General features: G+C 38.1%; 1 protein-coding gene across 5 annotated transcripts in view; it reads right to left on the bottom strand.

The window, feature by feature from the left end:
- The window catches only part of LOC132108931 (NHS-like protein 2), an 82,931-nt gene extending 60,622 nt beyond the window's left edge, over positions 1-22,309 (bottom strand). The window contains exons 1-2 of one of the 5 annotated variants that reach the window (XM_059515280.1): positions 11,138-11,387; positions 10,929-11,107 (exon numbers count right to left, since the gene is read on the bottom strand). In XM_059515280.1, the coding sequence (XP_059371263.1) occupies positions 10,929-11,019 (91 nt within the window). In that variant the 5' untranslated portion in view covers positions 11,020-11,107; positions 11,138-11,387. Of the gene's footprint in view, positions 1-10,928; positions 11,108-11,137; positions 11,388-21,607 lie in introns of those variants that run through there. The other 4 variants (XM_059515281.1, XM_059515279.1, XM_059515277.1 and 1 more) reach the window with 4 other exon arrangements.

Below are 22,309 nucleotides of genomic sequence, written 5' to 3'. Positions count from 1 at the left end.
ATAATTATGAATTGTAGCTGAAATATAGCCATTGCATGCATGAGGTCTACTACAGTGGACATGTGATTAATCAGAGTTTTCTCTCAATCTAAAATCAAAACTTGGAAAATTTTACTGTGATATGACTCATTAGATATTGCTTTATGCTGCAATATATTTTTTTACCTACAAGAGTCTCCTAGGATAGAAGGAATGGGTGGATATTCTGGAGCAACTTGGCATGTCTGACTGACCCTTGGCCATCTTGGTTTGGAGGGGAAAAAATCGAAACACAAAGGCTTGCCACTTGGTTGCAATTTATAGGATGATGCACCAGGGTCCAATGAAGAGATTGATGTGCAACTTTGCCATAAAAACCCGTGCAAATTCAAGAAAATGCTTTTTTAATAGCTGTCCACTGTAGTGACCACTATGCGTGAAAGGGTTAAGAAGCCATGAGTAGGCAGGTATAGGCAGATCAGGCAAAGTTCACGGCAGTGATAAATAGTGTTGTTCTTCCCTCTAGTGGATGTGAATGTAACTGCACATGCTGCTGCAGGTGTAAATAATATACATATTACATATACACACACACACACACACACACACATATCACTATGCAAAAGTCACCACCAAAAATGGTTTTAAGTCAGTTATATCCATCTTTTGCTGTAGTGTGTCAGTGGGAACAGTTTATATTTCTTAGCATTTCTTTTGCCATCAATTGGAATAATGCATTTTTTTTTTTGCACAGGGAGTTTGACAACAGCCAGTGCTCTACACAGAGATCTGATCTCATCATCATCCAGTCCATCTGGGATTAGATGAAGAAACAGATAAAAACTCAGACAGACTAAATCCAGAAGAACTGTATCAACATCTCCAAGACACTTCAAGAATTCTTCCTACAAAGCTACCTGAAAAACTTTGTGCAAGACAAGTGCACCTAGGACAAACCTTTTTAAAATGCGAAGGTTGGTCTTGAAGTTAATTGATAAATAAAATCTATTTATGCTATTATTTTGAAACCATCCTCACTTTCAGCCCATCTTGGCAAATCAGAACTGCAACGCAGCATGAGTCCATATACCGCAGAGAATAAAGTAAAGGAATACACACAAACACACGCACACAAATGTATAACACATATTTATACTCAAATTTGTGAGCAAATATACTTACCTTTTCACAAGGATGAAAAGACACAGCTAAACAAACAGTCCAACAGTATCTAACACATATAGAAACTGAGGCTTGCACACACATACACACACTGAATTACTGGGAGGAGGAGTTAGGCCTCCTCCACATACACACACACACACGCACTGGGCTGGGGTGACTCTTTGACTGAGCTGTGCATAGGCTCCCAGCTGGCCTGTCTTTCAGTTAAGCACTGGGCTGATCTGTTCTCCAGTATATAAAGATGCCACTATCTCCACTCTCAACTGCCTATAAACTCAATTAAGTCTGTCAGACACTCTCCATCCTCCTATATCCGTCTCCCAAGCTCCCTTTCTTTTTTCTACAGCTTTATTATCTGTAATATTTGCACTCATTCTCACCCAGAAATATAGGTTTTTAGTGATTATGACATGCTCAGGAACAGACAGGAAATTTTAGTCTTTTTTTTTTTTTTTTTTTTTTTTTTGAGAATTAAAATATTGTTCCATTTAAACCACATTTTGAACACAGAGACTGCATTTGAGTGCAATTACATTAGCAGGACTGGGTGAAACTTTTTCTAGATCAGTGTTCTCAACCAGGGGGCCAGGACCCACTAGGGGGCCTCAGAAAATTTACAAAGGGGCCTCAAAATGACTTTGAAATAAGACTAAATAAACATTTTAAAATTAGAGAAAAGATTTAAAACAAACTAAACCCCCCCCAACTTCTGGAATTCTATCATTTAATTATCTGAATTTTTAATTATTATTTAATTTATTTCTGTTACATATTTTAATCTATTGGCACTCCTCTACATTTAAAAAAGGGGGTCTTTGAATATTGTTGTGGGCGTAATTGGGCCTTGAGGTCAAAAAGGTGTAGAACTGTTTTTTTAAACGATTTTTAGATACATTTTTGTATTAAAATAAGAAAAATGCAAAATATATGCCTTTCATCAGTGATCTCAGACTTCTGGAACCCACAATATTATAATTAAAGGGATAGATCACCTAAAAATTAAAATTCTGTCATTATTCACGAAATTCCCAAACTGTTTAGCTTTCTTTATCTTGTGGAACATAAAAGAACATAAGAGATTTTTTTCAGATACAGTGGAAGTCAATGGGCTCCAGCAGAGTCCTGCACGGGTCCATGTTTGGAGACCCGCCCCTGCCCTTACCCGCAAAGTTCAGCACCAGATCCGACCCATGACCCATGATAATATAAAAATTAAATCCGCACCCGCCCAGACCTGTTAATATTTGGCCCATTACCCGATCCGTGCCCGCGATAAATCACACGCTAAAATCATTCCAATTAAAGTGCTTTATTTTTTTATCTCGCACCTCTCTCAACATCACAACAGCGTCATGAATGGGCTAATGAAACAGGCTAAAGTGCGCTTCGTTTTAACATCGGCACCTAAATAGTCTATGGAACCTGATAACTATACACAAATAGACCTATTAATGAAAAACACCAAAACTTTATGGCATGTTTTGCAAGCCGCAAAGCCACTTATGATGTTATTTTCCTGATCTCGTATTACACCACACTTTCTCCACACATCTCCACATTTCCTCTAAAAATCGTGCTGTCGCAGACTCGCAGTGTTGGTGACGTGATGGGTCAAATGTCATATCGTTGTTGCGTATGTGTAGGCTAATGGTAATTTAGACATACAAATATTGCACACATTTTTCATCCTCGCTACTACTCGCCTGCAAAGAGTTAATTTTCTGCCCGCATCCCTGCCCGTGAATTTTAGGAATGTCACAATCCACCCGTTTTAGCCACCCTACCCAACCCATTGCAGGACTCTAGGCTCCAGTGTTGTTTGGCTCTCAAAGTTCTTTAAAATAACAGTTTTTGTGGTCTGCAGAAGAAAGAAAAAAAAGTCATATGGTTTTGAAGATAAGTAAATGATGACAGAATATTCAGTTTTAGATGAAATATCCCTTTAATATTAATTTACACAATTATTTTTTTGGGGAAAAAACTACAAATATGCATGATACATTTATCAGTCAATGACTAGAACATACCATGAAAAAGAAAGAAAAGATATATGAAAACTTAGTGCAGATCAAGATTGAGTTAATGCACACATTGTGAGACGGATTCTGGAGAATTTAAGATGATGGGTCACATTCCACTGGTGGTTCTCCAGTATCCAGTCTTTATCTAAACCAGTCAGTCCGCTGGTGTTGTGGTGTGACACTCATTGTAACAATTAAAGTTTTTGATCAACAACACATGTAATACGTACAATTCCTAATACAACCCGAATTCCGGAAAAGTTGGGACGTTTTTTAAATTTTAATAAAATGAAAACGAAAAGACTTTCAAATCACATGAGCCAATATTTTATTCACAATAGAACATAGATAACATAGCAAATGTTTAAACTGAGAAAGTTTACAATTTTATGCACAAAATGAGCTCATTTCAATTTTGATTTCTGCTACAGGTCTCAAAATAGTTGGGACGGGGCATGTTTACCATGGTGTAGCATCTCCTTTTCTTTTCAAAACAGTTTGAAGACGTCTGGGCATTGAGGCTATGAGTTGCTGGAGTTTTGCTGTTGGAATTTGGTCCCATTCTTGCCTCATATAGATTTCCAGCTGCTGAAGAGTTCGTGGTCGTCTTTGACATATTTTTCGTTTAATGATGCGCCAAATGTTCTCTATAGGTGAAAGATCTGGACTGCAGGCAGGCCAGGTTAGCACCCGGACTCTTCTACGACAAAGCCATGCTGTTGTTATAGCTGCAGTATGTGGTTTTGCATTGTCCTGCTGAAATAAACAAGGCCTTCCCTGAAATAGACGTTGTTTGGAGGGAAGCATATGTTGCTCTAAAACCTTTATATACCTTTCAGCATTCACAGAGCCTTCCAAAACATGCAAGCTGCCCATACCGTATGCACTTATGCACCCCCATACCATCAGAGATGCTGGCTTTTGAACTGAACGCTGATAACATGCTGGAAGGTCTCCCTCCTCTTTAGCCCGGAGGACACGGCGTCCGTGATTTCCAACAAGAATGTCAAATTTGGACTCGTCTGACCATAAAACACTATTCCACTTTGAAATAGTCCATTTTAAATGAGCCTTGGCCCACAGGACACGACGGCGCTTCTGGACCATGTTCACATATGGCTTCCTTTTTGCATGATAGAGCTTTAGTTGGCATCTGCTGATGGCACGGCGGATTGTGTTTACCGACAGTGGTTTCTGAAAGTATTCCTGGGCCCATTTAGTAATGTCATTGACACAATCATGCCGATGAGTGATGCAGTGTCGTCTGAGAGCCCGAAGACCACGGGCATCCAATAAAGGTCTCCGGCCTTGTCCCTTACGCACAGAGATTTCTCCAGTTTCTCTGAATCTTTTGATGATGTTATGCACTGTAGATGATGAGATTTACAAAGCCTTTGCAATTTGACGTTGAGGAACATTGTTTTTAAAGTTTTCCACAATTTTTTTACGCAGTCTTTCACAGATTGGAGAGCCTCTGCCCATCTTTACTTCTGAGAGACTCTGCTTCTCTAAGACAAAGCTTTTATAGCTAATCATGTTACAGACCTGATATCAGTTAACTTAATTAATCACTAGATGTTCTCCCAGCTGAATCTTTTCAAAACTGCTTGCTTTTTTAGCCATTTGTTGCCCCCGTGCCAACTATTTTGAGACCTGTAGCAGGCATTAAATTTTAAATGAGCTAATTAAGTGGATAATAGTGTAAAATTTCTCAGTTTAAACATTTGCTACGTTATCTATGTTCTATTGTGAATAAAATATTGGCTCATGTGATTTGAAATTCCTTTAGTTTTCATTTTATTAAAATTTAAAAAACGTCCCAACTTTTCCGGAATTCGGGTTGTAGGTGCATACACGTACAAAATACATACTGATATGATACTAAACAGTTTTCTCTGACCTGGAGCGCATGCTGAGTGATGCTCTAAAACCTCAAACTGGCCAGAGGGCATACTGACAAAGGCCTTCCCTTCCCATACACGCACTCATATAACCCTCTGTCACCACCATTAAATCTGACACTGATCGGTGTGTGAGAGAGTGAGTCAGAAATTCCATAATAAGGATATAATTGAGACAGAGACATTACACACATGCAAGAAAAACACAAATACACACAACAATCCAGAGCCTGTCAAACTTTAAACAAATGATCTGCAATGTCTTAACTTGTAACGTCTAGTCTACCGTGAGCTCTAACAACCATCTTCTATAAAGGGGCCAGGGTTTAGATAGGTCTATGAGTAGCCCCTGCAGGTAGTTTCCATAACTACAACATTCTGCTCACAGCACAGCATTACCAGTCAAAAGTTTTGGGTCTGTTATATTCAGTGTACAGTCATGGCCAAAAGTTTTGGCAGTGACATATGTGTTTTGCAAAGATTGCTGTTTAAACTGTTGTGGTGTTCATTCACATTGTTTCTAGATTATTGTGTAGAGTGATCAGATGCATATTAAATAATTGGTAAAAGCTTTATTGGCCAAAAAATAGACTTAAAAAAAAAAAAAAAAAATCCTGATCCTGCACATAAAATGACCAGCTAACATTAATTGACTAATCATTTTAGCAGGACATGTGAAAGTGTGAATGAGTGCTAGTCAGGTTAAACACTATCAAACTAATTAAATTGTAAGAGCAGACTGAGTGCTTTAAAAGGAGAAAAGCAAGACTTTCAATCATTGTGTTCTTGTTAGCAATGGTAACCTCTAAAGAAACATGTGCAGCCATCATCACTTTTTATCAAAATGGTATCACATGCGAGGAAATTACAAAGAATATTGCACCTGAAAGAACCATGTACCAGATCATCAAGAACTTCAAGGAGAGAGGTTTGACTGCAGTGAAGCTCTCTCATAATTATGCCCAAAAACACTGCCATGAATAAAGAATGGTATGGTAAGGTCCTGCAAGAGCAACTTCTTCCAACGATCCAAGATCAATTTGGTGATGATCTGTGCATTTTCCAGCATGATGGAGCACCATGTCACAAAGCAAGAGTGATAAAGAAGTGGCTCGAAGATCATGACATTGAAATTTTGGATCCGTGGCCAGGAGAACTAACAAGGCAAGAATGGATTGCCATCATTCAGGATTTGGTCCAGAAGCTAATATTCAGCATGCCAAAGTGAACTGCAGAGGTTATGAAGAACAAGGGTCAACACTGGAAATATTGACTTATTATATATTTTTGCCAATAAATGCCTTTAAAACTTATGACATGCTTATCATTGTTGTTCAGTATACCATAGAGACATGTGCAAAAATAATCTACAAATACTGAAGCAGCAAACTTTGCAAAACACAAAATTTATGTCACTGCCAAAAAATTTGGCCATGACAAGTATGTATATAGCAAGGATGCATAAAATTGATCAAAACTGGTATTGAAGACTATTGAAAGATAAAAAAACATGCCACAGTTTCCAAAAAAATTGATTAGCCCAACTGTTTTAAACATTGATAATAATAAGAAATGTTTCTTGAACACCAAATCAGCATGTTAAAATGATTTCTGAATGATTATGTGAAGTAATGGCTGTTGAAAATTCAGCTTTGCTGAATAAATTAAAATATTAAATATATTAAAATACAAAACATTTATTTTAAATTGTATAGTAATAAAATTTTTTATTAAGTAAATGCAGCCTTGATGAGTATAAGAGACAAAAACATTAAAAATCCTACCAATGTCAAACTCTTAAATGGTAGTGTGTGTATGTATATGGTGTGTATATAGTCATAATGTAATTTTTCAGCAACTCCAGAGTGTAGAAATAATCTTACATCACCTGAAAAGAACAGTGAATAAACATTTCACAGTGCTTTATCGATATGCACTGACTCACTACTGAGTGCTGCCATTGTTTCCCTGAAGCAGTGAAAAGATATTTTCAGTGGTATAAGAAGCTGAGTTGGGTTAACCAACAAAAGAGAACAGGGCCGTGGCCTCACTGCACCACTGGGAGGTGTGTGTGGTCAGGAAAAGCTCCTAATGTGGGCCTGCAGCATCCAAGATGAGTCCAAGTGTGCCAGGACAAGCAGCCAACACAAAGATACAGACTCAAAGGACGAGCGGAATGAAAGGCATGTAGTGAGGTAAAAAAACATTCATTCCCTCACAAAGACAAAAACATTTTAAAGAATAAACGTTGGTAAGACAATGACGTGTCCAAACTGGTCCAAATCCCATCGTGCATGAAGAAAACAGCACTGGTCTGGGTGCTCAACTCTCTCACTGTAACCCTGAAAATCTCACAAAATAAACAAAACCGATCTTTGAATAGTATTTAATGAAAAGGGTTTAATGGAAAAAGTCATTCGGTGCCCCTTATGCCCTCTGCTTCAAGCCTCTTAGAGAATGTAAACAAAACAAACAATGAAGAAACCTGACCGACTTGTTATAAAGAAGAAATGCCTGCAACTCACTGCAGACCATACTGATAGTGAATACATCACTTGATCTAGAGGGGTTATATTTACCACTGTGTACATTTCAAAAACAATTTGATAACTGGAACAGGCTTATATTTTTTTTTTTAAATGGAACAATGGAGTTCAAGCACAGAGGGTAGAAAGAGGGTGTGAGAGAAATATGGAGAGAACGCTGTTGCTCTGGAAGGGCTGCCTAGCTGAGATAACCATCAGTGCTGTGAGAACGGAGAAATGGGTTGATTTGTGCTGGAAAAGAGAGAGCTGTACTAGAAAAAGTTGTTTCTTTGTTGTCCACATGACTGGATTAATATGAACATGGAAAGTGGAAAACATCTGCTGAGTATTACCAGACGTCGGGGGACGCTTATGCACCTCTTGCACCTTGGAGCCTCACAAACACACGTGCAAAAAGACACACGTATACACGCTCACATGTACACAATCCACACAGTGCTCATTTCCTGCTTGGAAAGTGGGGCCAGGCCTTCAGCACCATTTCTTGAGTCTCGTTCTATACCTTCACTCCCATCCCCCCATATTTGTGAAACTCAAGTGGAAGTAAAAAGAGGTGTTTCCACTTCAGCAATATAATACAGTAAAACATACAGTACACATCTTCTTCAGCCAGATGCATGATCAGTCCCAACTCACTGAGGAATGTAAAACAAACACGAACAAAATGGAGAGGATGACATCATTGCAAATGGAGGGAAAAGGAAGAGTGGCAGAGCTTAAAGTGCTTTAAAGTGCAAGATGATGTGATGATGCAATATGATGATTACAAGCTTGAATGTTGAGCATCAGTTCACAGCTTGGGTCATGACAGTCGTCAATGTAATTAGACAGCATAGAGACATTGTGCATGTAATATGATTACAACTACTTTTTCACACCAGGTGATTTCACATCGGGCTACCATCATACCGACTTTCTGAAAGTCATTCTGTCTGTTTCCATGGAGATGATTGGCTGAGAGCGAACGACAAAACTTTCAACAAAGCAGATGATTCAGAATCTCTGTAGATGTGTTTTTAGATCTGCCTTCCTGTTAGGATGTTTTTCTTATCTAAATATTAGTCACGAGAACAGAATCCACAAATCTGCTGTAAGACCCACAATGGGCACATGCTATTGAGACTTGTCAGCAAGCCTGGGGATTTAGCTATCCCAGCATGCCCGTGAATGTCGTAGCATGGCACTAAGGCAGCAGAACACTCTCAGCGGTTTCCTCTAAAAATAAACAACAACGACAACAACAAACGCTGGGGTTAGCACTGAGTTGCAGCTGCCAAATATGAGCTAATGGCATTAGTCAGGAGGGCAAAAAAAGACAAATGCAGCTTATATGTTACTTCAGAACAACATGAGGAATTCAAGAAGTGCAACAACCGCAATTGCTAGACCGCATATTTAATCTGATGCCATACCATCACTGGTTACTACCCTAATTCAAATACTACAAGAAAGAATTAACACAGATCTGAACAGTCCTCAGTGTTTATAAAGACTTCAACTGAGTAAAGAAATAGTCCCAGTCTAAAGAAATGCACAGTGATGTTTATTCAAATATTTACTGTATTAACATACACTACTGTTCAAATGGTTTTTTTATGTTTTTGAAATAAGTTTATTTTATTAAACATACAGTAAAGTCAGTAATATTAAAAATATATATATTTAGAATAACTTTTCTATTTTTAATTAACTTCAAATTTTAATTTCGTCCTGTGGTGGCAAAGCTGACTTTTCAGCTCTAAAATGCTGATTTGATGATCAAGAAACATTTAACATTATCATCAATGTTGAAAACATAATATTTTCATGGTAATCATGATACTTTTTTCAGGATTCTTTGACTTTTGAACAGTAGAGTAAATCTGTTTACTCTCTATTGCTGACCGTGGGTAGTCTTAAAAGCAATAAAAAGGCAGTGGTGAGTCAATTGTGATTACATGATCAAGAATCCAAACTACAGTAGATATAAAGACACATAATAGGTAATAACCTATAAACTCAAATGAAACCTGTCGACTAATTATAAAAAAAAGAAAAACCATTCAATCAATGTATAAAAAGGGTCTCTGTAGAAACCTCCAATTATGAAACCATCTGTTTTGCGTTAATAATGAAACAATACAACAATAACCAGTCGTGAAAGATCTCTTATCCATCCAGCAACACAAACACAAACACAATCTTATCCAGCAACACAAACTGAAAGAATAAAAGAGCATCTCAGTTCCTCAACATACTGGTCCCAGAAGACTTCAGAGGAATTCAGAAGAGAAACCCGTTTCATGAAATATGGATCAAACAAAATGCAATAATCTCACCTAGAAAGCCAAAATCGTTACTCTGTACATAAAAAGAAAACACAAACACATTGTTCTCAGGCCTCTTATTAATGCTTAAACTACAGAACCCACAAACAAACAAATATACTCACAGGTAAATGGATTAAACGCACCATAGATGAATACCAGTTTGAAATCTTCAGTCCAATCCTTAGTGCACACATGAAAAATGAAATGTTTGGTTTGGCTGCAATGAGGTAAGAGTCGCTCCCATCTGATAGTGTCATATGATGATTGCAGCTGAAGGTCTCTGCCACATGCCTAGAGGCTACAGCTCAATGCTCGGCTTTAATCTGCTACTTTTTATCTGTTTTAGCCCACAAAACAAGTATGGAAAGAACTGCAGATGTGAGTGAGTGAGCAGAAATCTGAGGTCTGGCTAGTTGATAAACAGTAGAGTGATACTGCAGTCATAAGACCAACATACCAGTACTCATGTAAGAGATGGAGAAAAGACGCCAGAAAATCACCACCATTGCACATTTGATAACATACAATTAAAAGTGTTAACATTTACTGGTCTTACTGTATACTGCATCACTGACTCCTTTTTCAATCAGTGCAAACTCCCAAGAATTGTATAAATGGCTATATCAACAAAAATTGTACTTTGTTTATAATTAATATTGTTAACATCCCAGGGGGGGGGGGGGAACATGTTTTTATTTTATTCTTGATTTTTCTTTAACAATAATAAAAATTATTATTTATAAAGAATGTTAATATTATGATTTAATCTAATAAATATGTAATTTTATGTAAAAAGGTAATTACTTATATTTCAATTTTTTTTACAGCTGATGAGTTTGCAGTACACATCAGTACACAAGACTATAAACTACAAGACATCGAACACACTGAACGTTACAAATCATGCACAGTCTCTACAAAGAGAACACACTTTCACCTAAAAGTGTTAGGAGCAGGATAAAGATGAGTTCAGTAAAGATCCATTACCTCTGAAGAAGGGCATGGTGAACGCTGCCTCCGATCCTCTCGTTTCCCCCTGCCTGCCCTGTCCCGGAGACCTCCGCCTCCTCCAACGCATCCCTGTACTGTCCGATAACACACACACCCTGCGCTGAATTAATGACAAGTCAGGAATATGCGTTTTCCCTCGTGGACACCATCATACTCTGAACACAGACGCACACGCACACACACACACACACACACACACACACACCTAACACAGGAGTTCATAGAGAGTCAGGATGAGAGGATGCAGCTGCTTGTCCTTTCACACTTTCTCCCTCTCCCTCTCTCATCAGTTCTGCGTCTTTCCATCCTCACTGCAGCAAATTCTGCAGCGTCAGCCTCAAATCACAGCTTACACACACACGCACACACATACACACTCATACAAACAAGGCTTCACTGTTGAAAATTAGCAACCAGAACATCCACACCGTATCACCGTTATGAAACACCTGCTGTTCTCACATCACGCACTGATGGGTCTACGGTCTCTATTTTAGTGTTTCTCATTATTTGATTATATTTGGGGAAGTCGTGGCCTAGTGGTTAGAGTGTTTGACTCCTAACCCTAAGGTTGTAGGTTTGAATCTCGGGCTGGCAATACCATGACTTGGGTGCCCTTAAGCAGGGCACTGAACCCCCATCTGCTCCCTGGGTGCTTCAGCATAAATGGCTGCCCACTGCTCTGGGTGTGTGTTCACTGCTGTGCACTTTGGATGGGTTAAATGCATAGCACAGATTATGAGTATGGGTCACCACACTTGGCTGTATTTCACGTCACTTTATATATGGTATGTTGATTTGATTTTTTTCCACATTGTTTTGCTGCATTGTTTAACCCTTTTTTTAAGCACTGATGTGTCTTAAAGCAGGAGCCTACTAGCAATGGCAAAATGGAACTACAGAGATTGACATTAAGAGTCATCACACCGCACCAATAAACTCACCTACACACTTGCTTTTACACCCTTGTTGTGTTTATACTTCTGCTCTTGTGAACTACTCTTCTACTCCAACTTGTACATTTAAATCATTTCAATGATCTGTAGAAGGTTTAGTAATGATGTTCAAATTGTGCAACTTTGCTGTAGTTTGTTCATAGCCTAAGTTTAGATTTTTATTTCTGACTCTGGTATTTAGGCTTCATGAAAGTTGTGTTCAATTGTGAAGATTATCTGAATGAACAAAACATCAAATACATAAGAATCATAGATTTTTGTTGTTCACAGAGCTTTTTTTCTACAATAATCCAATGGATGTTGAGGGAATCTAACTTCTGTTAGGTTGGGCTATAAAAAAATGTCATCCCTGCCGCACTTTATTTCTGCACACTGTAACAAATCAAAGCTGGTTTACCACTCCAGAAGTTTAGATCAGTAACACATTAAGAAATATAAAATCATATGTTTTATAGTGAGGCACAGCCTGTCACCTGACTTTATTGCTACACTGGCAATAACGTCAAATTTCATAAGCTTTATGTTGTCTGGCTAAAGGGAAGCACAAGCTACTCTCTTTCACTCTACATCCACAGCTAAATTTGACACCTTGAGTGATGTGATGGCATCCACATCTGTTTCCCCGTGTTTGTGTTGTGGTCAGAAGCACTCCAAAGACTGGAAATTAGTGGCCAGTTGAAACCCGTTTACAAGAAACATGCTGGACCCACTAGAGGAATATGGGTTTGGTGATTTGGCTAAAGATGTGGAATAACAACCACTAAACAAAATCACTGCACTCACCATACAGCGTATTTTTTGATGCATTAATCAGATGGCTCGGCTACTGTCATGCTGTGATGACTGTATCATTTAAAGACATATTCCTTGAAATGTTATTGATATGTTTTTTAATGTTATGATCAAATCAGTGAACCCAGTTGGAGTTTATTTACACCCACCAAACCCACTGCTGCCATTGTAAATAGTTTCATTTAAAATGTCTGTTATGGTGATTAGTGTTACTATCAGTGAAGCAGTCATATTCATTTCAAATCTAAAACTGCGGTGAATAGATCATAAAGTCAGTGTACTATTACCTCGAGACCCGCTAGTTCACAAAACGTTTAACTGGTCGGAGTGTTTCATTGCAAAGATGTGTTGGCAAAAGCACATTTTACAAGTTCTAGAATTAGATTTCGAGGCCGACTGTCAAATACATCTGTAAAACTAGTTAGATGATTGAGATGAAGTTGTTGACAGTGTTTACTGGAGACCTGTTTGAACTGATTCAGTCTGATTTGAAAAACCAAATAGGCATTTCACTGAAAAGAACCGCTTCAAAAGAAGTAGGAAATTAGGTTCTCCCTCTGAATCATGTTTCCATTTTCTATCATCTAAGAGTTTTACTTAATAAACACAAACATTAATTTAAAATATATAGTGCATAATAAAACAAATGAACAAGATGAATTATTTCACTTGATAAACTATTATCAGGCTAATTGTGTATTTGTATGCTACACTAGTACATAGGCTAAGACATAAATGGTCATTATAACATTATGGCATGATTTTGGAGGAATTGTGATCAGACACTAAAGACGGCACCCATTAAAAGTTCAATGAGAGCGCTTGGGTCCAGACAGAGAACCAATTTTGGAGGAGGGCTTGATTTCTTGCGACACCACACATTACTAGTTTTGCTAACTAACTTACATAACAACACCTTTCATCTACTAACAGCCTTGTTTCTGACCTAACCATAGACTCAGTTACCATAATGTCAACCTCAATTACCACTGTAAGCTACCATAAGACAATGAATTTACTTAAATTCTCAGAGCATTTTCTTAAACTTGTTAGGGTTTGCAGCTGTGTACAGTACAGCTGTAATCTATGTAAAACAAAATCTTGAATAAACAGAGATCCTACAACTTTTCCATTAATTTTGTGCCTTTTTTCCAATTCGATGTTTCCCTCTTCTATAAGCCACTTCACATGCTCCCCAACATCTGGAAAACATTTCTCACATATTACAACACTGCTAGACATTGATCTTGACAACCCACATAGCAAACGGACTTGGCCCACATGTGGCCTCAAGGTGGCACTGCTGGCCTCCTGTTGGCAATGGCATGTACCCTTTGAGCCAGAGCTGGGCCACATGTGGCAATGACGGCATGGCGGGGATCCGGCAAACAACATGAGGGATTGTTGGTTCGGAGGAGTGTGGCCCAGATCAGTCCAGTGATATGTGGCCCATATCAGGCTAAGATCTGGCAGCATATTATGTGACCCATGATAAACAAGATAAATACAATATTGCATGATAATGGTTAAATGTACACATACATTTTAATGAAGTGTAGTATTGTTAAAATTAAGTCTTTGAAATTGCAAGTCAAAACAGAATACATTATCATTTCAAAATTAAGCAAATCAGTCAAGTGCATTAAACTACTTAGTTATGATTTTATTAAATTTTATATTATTATTCTTGGTACAAATAATCTTAGAATCCGTACATGAAAAGAAAGAGAAAGAGAGAGAGTATTTAATCGTTATATGTAATATCTATTTGGTTTACTATGGGACACACACTGATCTATAATAGAGAGTGGGGGCACATAATTTTTCTTAGTATGCTGTCATGCACAAGCATTAAATAAAATGATCATGAAAGTATTTTATTTTTATTTAAATCCTGTATCCATGTGATGCTTGGTGTGAGGATCAGATCCAAATTCAAACCGCATTCATTGGCGATATGTATCTCCTTCCTCTGTAGCTATAGTAACTATTTAAAAATGTGCCATTAAAAAGTTTTAGGCAGCGATATCAAACGCTCACTGGCTCTCGCCGGTTTCGTCAGAGATTGCGACATGTCGTGTTTCCGGTGATGCGTGTTTTGACTGAGAAACGCGCGCCTTGAGGGAGTGGATCGGGATAGTATTTTCAGTGATTAACAACTTAAATTATGCCCTGCTCCCCACACTACTATTATATTCTGCCAGAGTGGACTGCAACTGCAATGCATCATCATTTGGACTACTGTGGTACTGCTCTTTGACATATCTGTAATAAATTCTTATGGTTAAGTTACATGTGTCTATCTGTTACGTTTCACTTATAGACTGTATACTTTATACACTCACTCTTTATTGGTTGATTTGTTCTTTATAAAAATAAATATAAAAACCAATGCAATACGTTTTTTATTGCACAGTTACATGATACGTGTGGGTTTTAAGTCTGATTTTCTATTCAGTTTAATGTACTTTATTGGCATAGTTTATGTCTACATTAAAGCATGTCACAAAATGAATAATTGCGATCATAGTAATATACAAGGTAACAATATTAAATATTAACATTCCCAGACAGCAATATAGTGTTGGCCATGAGCTGGCCCACATCTGGCCCGCGTGAAATCCATTCAGACCGGATCTGGGCCAACACTGCTTGTTGTATGGGTTGGGTCTGGGCTATATAAGGCTCAGGTATGGCTCAGATTTGGGGATTCTGGTTTACTTAAGGCTGAGAATTGGCACCAATAATAAAACCTGTTTTGGCCCAGTTCAGGGCCAGCTAAGGCTGATTAACTGGCTGAGATTCGGGCCGGTTATGGCCCATGTGTGGCCCGAGTCTCTAATCCAGTTCTGGGCCACTTCAGGGTCGTCATTCTTTGCGGTACTTGGGCCGAGGGAAAAGTCATTGTGTGGCCCGGATCTGGGCCAGAAGACATTTGCTATGTGGGAAGGAGCCGTTCTCCAACTAAATATCGATTCTTAAGTAATTGTGGTCTGATAAAACACTACAGTACCAGTATCAGGTGAAGATGCAGACAAACTAGAGTTGGTGTATTTAAAAGCATCTTAACATTCGAAACACTGCTCTGTTTATTTGTTCTTATTATCTTACGGTTGTGAGTGGTGGGTCAGCTGAAGTCCATACAATATAAACAGAGGGATTTTGTTTTCTTTGGCTGCCTGGTGCTCAGACCATTAACAGAGACTGAGACTTAAAGTGCACTACATGTAAAGCAGCATTGCGTGGAAAGATTCTGCCACATTCCAGCAATCAAATCCCAGTATGAAATGTCTCCATAGTAATGGCAGCTGCTGCATGGAACTATAACAGGTCACATGACTCAGAATTATTCACCCTTTGAGGTAAAATGGGGTCACTTCAGCCAAAGCTAATGCTCAGTACTCATAAAAGAAGACCTGTTGTCTGGTTGCAATGGTACAAGCAGATATTAGTTTCAAACTGTGGATGGTTTTTGAGATAGTAGGGATATTTCTGGTGCACCTCCAGCTACCTTCACATAAACAGATGCTTTTGCACAGATGTTCACAATAGTTAGATTTAATCATGCTAAAAGATGAGGAGGGAGATGATGAAACACATTACAGTATGATGCAACGGTACACAGCTGCTAAACTTCATACAAACACTTTTAAAACGTCAGTGGCTGGTCTTAGTCTGTGGGATCTGTTTGTGTATGTTTTTCAGGGCCCAGAGGAAATGTAGTTCCTCTCCCTCTCTCTCTCTCTCTTTCGATAGGAATCTTAAAGGAGAAGACCGAGTAAACACATAACAGGATTCACAGTGTGTGAACGTGCCTGACATTTCCCAGCCTCTTTTCAAAACATATTAATGTCAAGGATGGAAAAAAAAGTTTTAAACATGGAAAATAGGACTAAATGCACAGCTAAAACTTGTACCCTTGTGACAAAGAAGTAAACATACTTTTAAAAAGAGTATGGAAATAATGTATTTTAAAGAATACATTGCGTGTTATTTACAATAAAAGGAAATATATTATGTTACATTTATATTATATTAAATGCAATACGTTAAAGGTACTTTTTTACATACTTAAGCAGGACTTAATACTGTCAGGGGTAGTAATGAAGAACATTTATGAACGAATGTAATGAAAAACACACCATAGATTTAATTAAAATTTTAAGTGCTTTATATGTGCTTTATTATGTAAGTCAACATAACAAAATTAGTGTACTTCTTTAAACCACAATGAAAGATTAAATGAGGATTTAAAATGTACTGCAAAGTATACTTTACATTTTTTACAATTTTTTAAATATCTTTTTAAGATTTGAATTACACTACAAGTGTGCATTCAATACAATTAAGCACACTTATTTTTCACAAGGGTATGCATTTTGTAACATATACTAATACAGTAACATAAAAAAAACAGTTAAAGGGATAGTTCACCCAAAAAAGAGAGATGACCCACCCTCAGGCCATACAAGATGTATTTCTTCTTTTTTTTCAGATTTGGAGGAATTTAACATTACATCACATGCTCGCTCACAAATGAATCCTTGGGAATCAGTTTATGAGTGTTGTTACCTGTGGATTACTGTGATTTTTTTCTTTTTACGCTTTTGTTTGAACTCATTATAACAGCATTCTCATTCTGTCTGCACCCATTTACTGGAGAAGAATCACTGGTGAGCAAGTGACGTAATACTAAATTTCTCCAAATGTTCAGATGAAGAAACACACTAATCTACATCTTGGATAGCCTGAGGGGCAGTGTTGGGGGTAATGCATTACAAGTAACGCGAGTTACGTAATCAGATTACTTTTTTCAAGTAACTAGTAAAGTAACGCATTACTTTTTAATTTACAAGAAAATATCTGAGTTACTTTTTCAAAAAAGTAACGCCAGTTACTTTGTATTCCCATTTTTTTGACTGACAAGCCTCCTGTTCCCATATTGGGAGAAATCGGAAGTATGGAGGCGTTGTGTGTGCTGTGTGAACATGTTACTGTAGTTCTAGACTAAATGTGAATGTGCATTAATTCATCCCACTCACAAAAAAACAAAAAACACAACAGATTTAGTATTCATCAAAATTAATCAAAACAGTGAAATTCAAACTCAGAATATGACGCAAACCTGCAATAACTAAATATATTAAATAACACAAATGTATCTATTCCCATTTTATTAACAGTGTCTTTGCTGCTGACCTTTAATGATCCAGTTCAACCATACTAATAATTAAAAAATGACTTTAGATAAACTAACAATTGTGCTTCATTGTTTTTTTTTTATTGCTGAAGAGTGTTGAACCTTCTTCTCCTGTGTTCTACTGTACAGACGTGAAATTTCCTTTTCCTTCAGCCTGAGGTTTATTCATTACACTTTTTGGTGTGAAAGGGCTTTTTCATTTGCTATAAATAGAACTTCTTATATTAAAAACAATCAAGCCCTGCTCATATTTAAAAAGTAACGTGAAAGTAACGCAAAAGTAATGTAACACATTACTTTCCATAAAAAGTAACTAAGTAACGTATTTAGTTACTTTTTTAGGGAGTAACGCAATATTGTAAGGCATTACTTTTAAAAGTAACTTTCCCCAACACTGCTGAGGGGTGAGTACATTTCCAGCTAATTTTCATTTTTGCGTGGACTATCACTTTAAGCAAAAGTGTATCTGTTTTTGTAATGTTTCAGTGTGTCTAGGGGCCAAAAGCATGTCGACCTCTGCTACATTACAACACTGTTGTATCATAGTAAGAGCTGGATGGACTGTAATGTATTACACACACACACTCTTTGGACTAAACACTTTCTTTCCAAGAGTTGCACAACTGCTTAGAGATGGGACGCCAGGACAGGAAGGGCGAGCAGTGACTTACATATGTTCAACATAAAAACACACACAAAATGTCTGCACAGCACAACTCTGGCTTCAGAGAGCATGCTGGAACAGAGTTTCTCCCCAGATACATCTGCAAGTATCTGGCAGACAGACACACTATGTTATAGAATTTATGTGTCAGCTCTTCTTAGTTGCTAGCCCCCCCAAAAAAACATTAAAGGTAGAAAGAAATCGAGATTCTGGAGGTGGAAGCTCTTGGACTTGTTGCGCAACTGTTGCATTTAATTTCAGACTAATTGATTCCTTTTGTGCTTGTTGTTTTATCTTTGGTAAAAAGGTCAAAGTGAGAAATCATCCAACTGGAGATGGGAATATTGCATTGTATTTTGTCATAATACAGAGTGAGAGGTGACACCTTCTTAACTATGGTTAGGTTTATGAAATGCATGGGTCTGCATGGGTTTTTTAGTCACAGATATGATCATCTTTTCTATAGCAACTCAGGAGCCCAGACCAGAAGAGCTTATAAAGGAGCAAAACAGTTTGAAGTGTTTTCTCCATTCAGATGAATATACTTGCTACTCTGTCCTTGAATACTCTGGCCCACTTGCTTTGTCCTTCTATCTTCTTCTTCTAGGAACCACTTCTCTGATCTTCTGTCTCACTCATTCCATCGATCCTCTCTTGCTCTCTCAAACACTCCAGTTAATCTACCTGACTATAAAAGACACTGAAAAAAAAGCAAATGCTTTACTCAGTTCAGAGCATTCTTCACACTTTGCCTCTAAAAGTCAGGGATATAATCTCTATATAAATCTCCGAACATTAATATGAATGTCACTGCAAGATTTACATCCATAATCTCCACCAGATCCATGACAGTTTGCACATAACAATTCACAGACATATAAAACACTCAGCAAGGGAGAAAACTCAAACAGCTCAGGAAAAAAAGCTGTCTTCTTCCTAAATACACACATACCTCGACCCGGTCTTGTGACTTTCACATGAATGCCTGAGGAATGAGGCAGCAATCACTGGAGTTGACTGACATTGAGGATGAGCCGAATCAACTATCAGTTTTAATTCAATTGCAAAACTGGCCCTGCTTCAGTCACTATAAAAACAAGCCTCCAGTCTGCTACTTCACCTCCTGTCCCCATCCAACAGTCTCCAGAGGGACCTGACCCCAGTCCCCAAACCACAGTGGAGAAGAGTTCCCAGCCGAAGAATCCACTGCATACAGAGATCCACATCATTTATCTTCAACATGTCAAAGCATGGCAGAAGCTCAAGCTACTAATGCTTCACAATTACAGTATTAAACAAATACAGTTTCAGTGATCTTGTCCTGAACTTAGAGGATCATCTCCATGCTTTGTTTCTACTGCGGTCTGCCACTGTAAAATGATAAGGACAGAGGAAAAGAAGCACTCCAGCACTCTGCCAAATGTGCTGGGCTCAGGGTTAAACTAAACAATACAGAGAGGTTTTCTCTGATAAGACAAAGGAAATGGATGGAGGAAATATTCCGCACATCTTCAGATGGTGAAAGTTGGCAAGGTTTATCTAGTTTCAGAGCAGTGTGGGAGGTGTCAGCAGGAGTGGATGCCAAATGCGTCTCAAATGCAAATGGAAAAGATTTAAAAACAACAGATTATAATGTGAAAGTTAAACACAAAGCCAAGTGTGAATGCAGTGCGTTTGTGGCATGGAACTATGCATTTGTTTACTGTTCATTAAGAAGTGAAAGTGTTGGCCACTATCCTAATACTTGAATAGCTGTCAAATGTCTTCTACTGACACTGATTTTTTCTGTTTTAATAAGACCGTCTCTTGTTCGTTCACTATACTTTTGTGGCTGTGACATACGATAGCAATTCTCTCCAATGCAGATACACTAGTAGTAACAATAGTAAAAACTGATGACACACGTCACAAACAAATCTACAAAAAGATACTAAAGCTAATTCTGTTCTCTTACATAAATTTATCGTGGTATCCTTTCCCAAAATGCCATAGTTACAACAGTTATTGTTAGTACTACCAACCATAATATAAATTCAACAAAGTGGCAAAAAAGACTATGCAACACAATAAATTAAAAATGTAAATTAAACTAAAAATATAATTAACTAATCTGACAGTGGTAGGTCTAAATCAGCATGCATTTGACGAATGAAATAAATTTGACCCAGAAATATTTTATATTTTATTTATAAGGTGACACATTATGAAATTGTTCTTATGTTGGCATACAATAGAGCAGTAATAAAAAAAGAGAAAATAGTGCCTACAGCACTTTCCTAAACACCTGCAGTACAGGTTTTTTTGTTTTGTTTTTTTCTGGAGGTTATTTCATAAAAAGCACATGTGGCTGCAGCTCTGTATACAATGCATATTAACTAATATTAGAATAATATAGAAGTTGTATGTGAGCCATTATGAAATGCAACCTGACACCTTTTGCAGAAACTGTATTCTAAAATTCTTTAACAAGTCTTACTGGGTCAAACTGTGTTGCTTCATCAATATTAAAAACATTTTTTTCTCTATTATATATCATATCATATTATTTGGCACCAAATAAAAACACACCTGTTGACCTGTTAAAAACTTTTCAGTGTGGGTCACTGAAAGGGTCACTAGACCCCTAGAATAGGCTAAGGTATATTTAAAGAAACCCTCATTTCTTGATAAAGGGCTGTTGTTATTATTCAGGGACTTTGGTTTATTCTTTTTGAACTAAAAACTAGGTTCAAGTGGTGCACAAAAGGACATTTGTTGGTTGCTTCTTTCAAACAGGACCATCAGCCCTCCATCTCTACATTACAGCGAGAATAGAAACAGCTACATTTAGAGACTGAACACAAGATGTAGAGAATGAATAAAGACGTTCTTGTTCTCAAAATATTCCCAGCAGCCCGAGATGCGCGATGTTGTTTGGTGAATGTAAACATCAGTAAATAAGACCTTGAACTTGACGGTAAGCTAAGTGAGTAAACAAGTCACCCACACACACACACACCTATAAACCAGCAAGAGTGTGTGAAGTACCAAAAAAAGTTCCTACTTTTGGCCGGCGGTTTGGTGGCCAGTGCTGAGATGTGCTTCTGCAGGCTGATAAGTTTACTCTCCAGAGCTCCGGAGCGGGAGCAGATGGAGGCGAGCTCTCCCTCCAGCTCCTCCAGGATGCTCACCGACTGACGGGATAAATCCGACAGCTGCCGGAGCACCGCGCACAGAGTCAAGCCGCACACATCCACCAGATCCGTGAACATCGCACCGCGACTCTTGCCGCCGCTCTTGCACACATCTTTAGGGACTATGGTCCTCTTGCAGAAGGGCATCTTTTCTGCTGTTATGGTAAACTCCCTTTAAAAGTGCGTGTTCCGCCAGCGCCGAAGAGTGTCGGCGGAGACTCTTGCTCGGGATTGCGCGTACAGTGGAAGCATTTTATGCATTATAATTGACTGTCCACTGTGCGGAGCTCTACAGCGATCCAGTTCACACAAGATGACTGCAAATCACAGCTCCAGACTCCCATGAACAGCGTCTGAGAGACCTCACCCACTCGCGCAACAAGACCATATGAGCTGAATCTTTCACGAAAACTCAACTTTGCGTTCAGAAAGCAGCCTTGCTTTGCGAATGCTCATAAAGGTTTTAAAAGTGAGTCCAACAAGTATGAGAACTATGAAAGTAATAAAACCCTTTTCTTCCAGCCTTTGCATTTGCCCATCCCTAAATACACATCTGGCCTAGTGTGTGTGTG

Source organism: Carassius carassius, chromosome 2, assembly GCF_963082965.1.
Source record: "Carassius carassius chromosome 2, fCarCar2.1, whole genome shotgun sequence".
Taxonomy (NCBI): Eukaryota; Metazoa; Chordata; class Actinopteri; order Cypriniformes; family Cyprinidae; genus Carassius; species Carassius carassius.
This window is presented reverse-complemented; position numbering and strand designations above follow the sequence as displayed.